The sequence below is a fragment of the Solanum verrucosum genome, unplaced genomic scaffold (genome assembly GCF_900185275.1).
Source record: "Solanum verrucosum unplaced genomic scaffold, falcon-dt-bn FXZP01000280.1, whole genome shotgun sequence".
Classification (NCBI taxonomy): domain Eukaryota; kingdom Viridiplantae; phylum Streptophyta; class Magnoliopsida; order Solanales; family Solanaceae; genus Solanum; species Solanum verrucosum.
This window is the reverse complement of record NW_026019982.1, coordinates 1302757-1309768: the sequence shown is the minus strand read 5'-3', so window position 1 is coordinate 1309768 and position 7012 is coordinate 1302757. Positions and strand designations below refer to the sequence as shown.

The following is a 7012-nucleotide window of genomic DNA, read 5'->3' as shown; positions in this document are numbered from 1 at the left end:
AGTTTGATGAAGTTTTATTATTATGTTATTATCTAAGAAATTGGTTATTATTATATATGCTAGTTATAATCTTTATTAAAGAATAACTTGATTTTGAATCAAGCAAATGATTCTCTATAGATAAGAACGAGCAAATGAGAGGAATATAATTTCGCTCTCTGAGTTAATGCCTTGATAGTGACAGGGTTTATAATCAAATGCCCATTTGATGAATTAATCATATTATATTAACCTAAGAATTTAAATTATAGTTATTCAGAATTTAAAATTTCAATAGACCAAAAAAACATTTGATTATTTCTTCTTATTTTTGTCTAAATATTAGTGAGTAGAGTTTTACAATACATGTATATTGATAGCAAACACTAACTGTTAAGGTGGGATTTTAATAATTTAAGAATTCACATTTTTTGCATGGCCACATAGATGTTGGTTTATGGCCGTTGGTGCACTTTTCATATATGTTAGGAGTATATAAAATGATGGATGAATTAGCAGTTAATTGTTGCCGTTGAAAATAATTATTGCTGCATTACTATTCAGCATTACTCCAAATGGAATTAGTGTATATGTTACAATTTTCTTGGTGCGCTTCATTATACCTTGTAACATATGTAACTTCTAAGGCTAATTATCTTCAGGGGCGGTTCAAACCCGTTGGTGGCCTAAGGCCAAATCAAACTAGAGGCCTTAAAAAAATTTATAAATGTTTTTATTTTAAATCTATTTTTCTAGCTTTTTGAGATGCAAAGTTGTTAATAATTTTTGTGTAGTCAATCTCTTCTAATAATTCTTTTTCAATCGATAATATAGCCAAACCACTTAATCTTTCTTGAGACATTATCGATCTTAAATAATATTTTATTATTTTTAATTTTGAAAAACTTCTTTCGACTGAGGCGACTGTTACGGGAATTGTTAACATTATTCTATAAGCAATGCAAACATTTGGAAAAGAATCAAGTCTTTTTATTTGATTGAGTATCTCAATTAGAGTATCGTCTTCTACTTTTATGATTTCCCTCAACACTTTTAATTCAGAAAATAAGTCTAAACCGTCAATATCGGAGTGAGTATTATGTTTTAAGGAACATTCAAGTTTAAGACAATATTTTTTCAAATTCTCATCATCTAATGATCTCAATTTTTTCCCACTAAATAGAAAACCAAAAATATTTTCATATACTTCAAATTGTTCAAATCTATTTTGAAGTGAAAAGATGGCTTTGTCTACTATGTATAAGAAGTAATCAACTCTAAATGATTCTTCAAGAGATCTTGTGATTTCATTATCAACATTCTCATCAAAAAAAAAAATTCTATAAATTACACGTTTCTTACGAAATACAGGTTCTATATTCATCTCTAATGCAATTTTCTTAGCCGAAATCATTGTACTTGTAAATCCTTCTTCTCTATATGTTTTAAAAAAAGAAACTAAACCTCTTAATTGATCTATAGCGACATCAAAATCTAACAAATATTTTAAAACACTATTTACAATATCAAATAAAAAATATAATAAACATAAGACACAAAACAAAAATAATATTAGAAATTAGAATGATATTACCGAATTCAAAAGCTATGAAGACTTGATTTCCAAAAATGAATCGGGCAGCTGCAATATAATTTTCTCCAAATTTAAATTATAAACTATCAATAGAACGAGTAAATTTTTAAGCTTTGAATAAGAGAGAGATGTAAGATTAGAAAAAAGAAAGTGAGAAGAAATAGAAGGGAGGAGGATAGAATATATAAAAATAAAATTAGAAAAAAAAAAGTAAAAAAAAAAGATAGCTTGTACATTAAAAAAAAAGTACACAACTTTTTATTGAAAAGTCAAAAAGTCATAGTCATATCTATCATACTATCTCTTCATTGAGCCGTTTTGCATTTATTGTCTTGTTTCTAACATTTTTTTTTTTAATTTAATCATTCCTAATTAACTAAAAAATGGGGCCTTTGCATTTATTGTCTTAGTTCTAATATTATTTTTTTAATTTAATCCTACCTAATTAACTAAAAAATGGGGGGCCCTAAAATTGGGGGCCTAAGGCAAAAGACTTTTTTTAAGCCTTACCAGCTGCCCCTGATTATCTTCACTATTTAATACTTCATTATCTTCCTATTTATTCCTAGGAAGACTTCTTCTACTATAAATAGTGATGGTCTTCATTTGTTTTACATATAAGAAAATATAGAGTGCATAAAATTTGTTAAAAAAAGAAAGTTCTTATTAGTTGAAGGGAGGTGCTCTTTTTGTGGAGCTTTGGACTCAACTCTTGTCCAGAGTTGTTGAGTTATGTTTTGTGATTAGGCTATTGTATCCTGAAGGGGACAAGTCAAGAAGGACTACTGCTAGACCAGTGAAAAACATTTGTTGCAGTGGGCTTGAATCTCCTTAAAGAGAGCGAGATATCCACGCCTCAGCCTGAAGAGATTTATTTCTTCATTTTTATTTTCAATTGTAATCGTATAATTCTATTATTTTGTAATTTTTGACTAACACTAACTACTACAAATTAATCGAAAGATATACGAGCTATCTAAACATCGTTATCATGAAAATAATATTAAAATGTCCATTACAATGTGAAAGCTAGTAACTTTGCTATGTGGACTAACTTGATACACTACTTTTATTTATTCTAATAAATAATAACAATATTCTAAAGAAAGAATAAGTAAAAGGACCAATCAGAATTGGTCTTTTAAAAAAATATATAATTAAATAAGGTCCACCAGCTAATAAGTTGACAAAGAAAATACCAATTCAATTTTGGTTACCTTGTTTCTTGATAAGAAATAAGGTACACAAAATTAGCCTCCTTTTAGGGTGTGTTTGGTAGGATTATAAAAAAAAAAACATTTTTTTTTATTTCGAGTGTTTGGAAAGTTAAGTAGAATATTGTACAATAACATTTATACATAATGTAAATAAATACAATAGGCTGGGATAGTACGTCCAGAATATTAAAAGTAGAACAGATAAAAATCAGGAAAATAACTTCTCTTAGCAAAATGAAAAACATATTTCATTAATGTTGTTATGTATCATTTCATACTTATCATACTGCATTATTTGGAAGAAAATGATGTTTAAATAGATAGTGTTGTTTTCATCACTAGATAGCATTGCATCGCTGTTTAAATATAATGTTTATCTTTATTGTTACTTTAATTTTCTTATATCTTCTTACTAAATTCATCGTTATATTACACTAAAAGTCTTGCTTTAAAGATAATATTTCTCAAAATAATTTTACCAACCAATCATGAAAATTGAAAAAAGTAAAATTCATCTCTATGCACCATAAATGGATAGAATTTCCAACCTCATTTCTTAGATTAATATATCAAAAAAGGGTTCAATCTTCAAGCACTCTAATTCCAAGTGTGTTTTATCAACAATCAAAGAAAGCAAAAGCTTCTATGATTTGTTACACATTTAGCTGAGGCTGTACATTTTCTTATCTACTACAACACCATATCTTCTTTTTTACAAAGTAGAAGCAACAGACAAAAGTGTTCAAAACAAGATTAGACATGTTACAAAGCAACAAAATAGGAAAAAACATATTCTCCCAAGTGATTTATCAGCCTCTAATAATTGCCTTCTCATTCTTGGACTACTGCTGATTGCTAGATTGTAAGAGTTTGTGTACAGAGTTGTTGATGAGTTACCAAAAATTCTTGCATAGGCCACTTCTCCAATCATGGAGGGTTGTAACATATTAACTGTGGTGCCTGGTGAGGCGCTTTGTTGATAAGGCGATTGACGTGTTTGAGACTGTTGTTGATGACTTTGTCGTTGAAAGAGCTGGGATGGATTTGAATCGGTAGATGGTATCAGCAAGTGACCGCCGCATCTTGGACTAGGAGGTCTTTGTGGGATCACTATGCCAAGATTCGGAGCCTTTCCTTCGGATGGTTTTGTAGATTGGCCACCGCGTCCATAGAGTGGAATCAAGGTTTTTTGTGAAACTTCAGCCTTGCATACAGGGCACTGTGGTTGCTGCTGATCCAAATTTTCTGAAGAAACACTCTGGAAATGAATCCATTTGTAGATGCAAGCCCAACAGTAGAGGTGACCACATAAAGTTACCACAGGATCGTGCACGAGATCCAGGCATATGTTACACTCAAAACCACCGGAAATATTCTCTTCAACTTCATCGTTCATTGTCTTCCATTTCCCTAATGGAGTATCATGTTTGTTAAAGGTAGTGTCCAGCTGTTCTAAGGCCATATCCTTCTTGTTGATGTAACAAAGTTGGCTTCTAATGCCTGTAAAAATACAAATTCAAGGATCTCAGAACCAAATGAACAAAGACTTGAAATTCATAAACACTATACAGAACTACGAGAAACATTGAACATGTGAACCTTAAGGAAATATTATTGATCTTCTCCTCATGGTACACTACATAACAATTCTCAAGGATGGTCCCAAACAACTCAAAGGGTCAACGACAAAACAAAAAACGCTACGCAATACTAAACGTACTAATCAATTACAAGAGAATAGGCCCCATTATTTGGATCTAGTCTAAGATGAAGAAAAACAACAAGGTCAATGAAATGTGGGCACAAGTTGAGTACAAGGAAAAATTACCTATTGTTTTTTTTCCCAAAAGTCATATCCAACAGCTATCACAAAAGTCCAAACATTATACAAGTACAAATCAGTTTCTCCAAGGACAAGAACAACCACATGAAATTGATGCCTAGATAGTAAATAAATGGATAAACCTAAAGCATTTAATAAAAATCTGAAGAAAGCTTTAAAAATATGTGTCTCTGATCAACCTATCCAACTAACAAGTCAATTCAAATTTAATAGGTAAACTACCTTAAGAAAAGGTTTCATTATCAAAGTAAGTACACCAATAAGTCATGAAAGCATAGTAGTAAGCATTAACAATGGAAAACCACAGAATGAGTCATAAAAATATCTATGTTGTTGTCCACAGAATCCCAAAATATAGGTTATCCTGATCTATGCTATCGGAAATGAAAACTACAGTCAGACCTCTTTATAACCACATTTCATCATAACAATCAAGTTCTCTTAATCGATTTTTCGTCTCTCCTTCAAAAATCTCAATTGTAAGCCCTATCCGATTTTTCAATCTCTCCTTCAAAAATCTCAATAGTAAGCACCCTGCCTCCTATGTAAGGATCCCAAAAATTGGATCAATTGAGGATCCATAACTTAACAAGAAGTATAAGAGAGACTAGTTCTATAATTTGTCCGATCCTCCAAAAGGATCTGACACAGATGCGGCGACACAGTTGAAGAGTCAGAAACATGTTTTAGGTAATTTTCAAGAAGAAACCACTGAGCTGCAGATTTGAAGAAAGATATTCAGGATCATGATAGAAATAGTATTCTGGTGACCTTTTTTAATCCTTTCTTCCCAAACCAGAAAGGAACAACCTTTGGTCCCTACAGCTACAAAAGAGAGTTAAACTATATCCAAAACCAGCCACTTTTACAGGTTGATGATAAGAAACTAAAATGTTCATTAGTCCTACATAACCAAACATATCATTCCAACTTATATTTCTATATACAAAACTTTTACTAATATCTTCAAGAATTTAACAATCCCAATAAAATACCATGGAACCTGTAAAGATACGACATCTAAGCCTAACTCAATCCCAAAAACTAGCTCAATGACAGCATTGCTCAAGTTCATATAAGCAGACCATAAACAACCATCAACCCCCAACCCCAACACCACCCCCCACACAAACAACAACAAAAAGAAGAAAAACTACTAACCCCATTAAAAAAAATTCAGAAACATGATTCTTCAAGCACAGAGTACATTAAAACATAGAGATCTGAACTCTTTAATCCATTCTCAACAATAAAAATCCAAACTTTATCATCAAATCTTCTAAAAAAACAGAAGAAAGCTATCCTTATCTACACTCACATGAATAAAACTTAAAAATAATGAAAAAAGAAACATACCCAAATAGTAAATTTGTATCAAGAACGTTTCTGAACTAATACAGAAGCAAAAGATTGAGTCTTTATAAGGAGAAAGCAAAGAATACTTTGTGTTTTAGAAGCAAAAAAAAAGGTGAAAACAGAGGTTTAAATAAAAGAGTAGATTGGATGATGAATTAGTTGAATGTTTTTGGTTCTATATATATACACAGCTTTAAGAAGACGCGCCTATACATATAAGGGGTCTGTATGTATAGGTTAATTAGAAGTATAAATAAATGTACTTATTTGTTAATTAATTAATTGTTATCCTTGTACTTATTTGTTAATTAATTAATTGTTACTTAGGATAAGTACACAATGGAAAAACAGAGTGGGACCCACGTCCCACCTTTGTCCGTTCACCGACGTGGCAGTTACGGTGGGGTTTGCGTACGCCGTTTGAGTAACTCCGTTTTCTCTCTTTGGATTTTTCCTATTTTCATTCTTTAAAAATTATAAATAAGATGAATAGTTTTAGTAAATTAATTTACTTTTTATCCGCTTATTGAAAAAGAAAACTTTTAAATAAACTTGTTTAAGTTTCAAAAAATATTAATCGTAGAAAAAATTCATTGTTTTGATTAGTAAATTAATAAATAATTTGGAACAATTATTTATCGTAAGATGAATAATTAATATTGGCTCTGGAGAGCACAAGTTAACTAACTTCACTTTGTTTTGGTAACTAACTGACTTCACTTTTTATTTATAGAAAAAATAAGAAGTTGTTAGGAGGTTTCTCAGAAGTTGTTGCAAGATGCATGTTTGAGCTATTTATATAGTAATATTTTTGTAATTGTGAACTTATCTAGGAATATATATATTTAAATGAACATTTACGATGGTATATTTATAAGGCCTCATAGATGTTCATTAATAAATAATATCTCTTATTAAAATATTACTAAAAAATATTAATGGCAAAAAACTTAGTGAGAGAGAAAAGAATACATCTACCATCTAGTAAAAATACTAAGTGAGAGAAAAAAAAGTACATCTACC

The 7012-nt window shown here is 30.4% G+C and overlaps 1 protein-coding gene across 2 annotated transcripts in view; it reads right to left on the bottom strand.

Moving 5' to 3' along the window:
• Nucleotides 1-3325: 3325 nt before the first annotated feature.
• Nucleotides 3326-7012, bottom strand: part of LOC125817608 (E3 ubiquitin-protein ligase RMA1H1) — a 98980-nt gene continuing 95293 nt past the window's right edge. Inside the window, exons 2-3 of one of the 2 annotated variants that reach the window (XM_049497157.1) lie at nucleotides 5990-6117; nucleotides 3326-4290 (exon numbers count right to left, since the gene is read on the bottom strand). In XM_049497157.1, coding sequence (XP_049353114.1) covers nucleotides 3533-4252 — 720 coding nt within the window. In that variant the 5' untranslated portion in view covers nucleotides 4253-4290; nucleotides 5990-6117 and the 3' untranslated portion in view covers nucleotides 3326-3532. Of the gene's footprint in view, nucleotides 4291-5989; nucleotides 6118-7012 lie in introns of those variants that run through there. The other variant, XM_049497158.1, reaches the window with a different exon arrangement.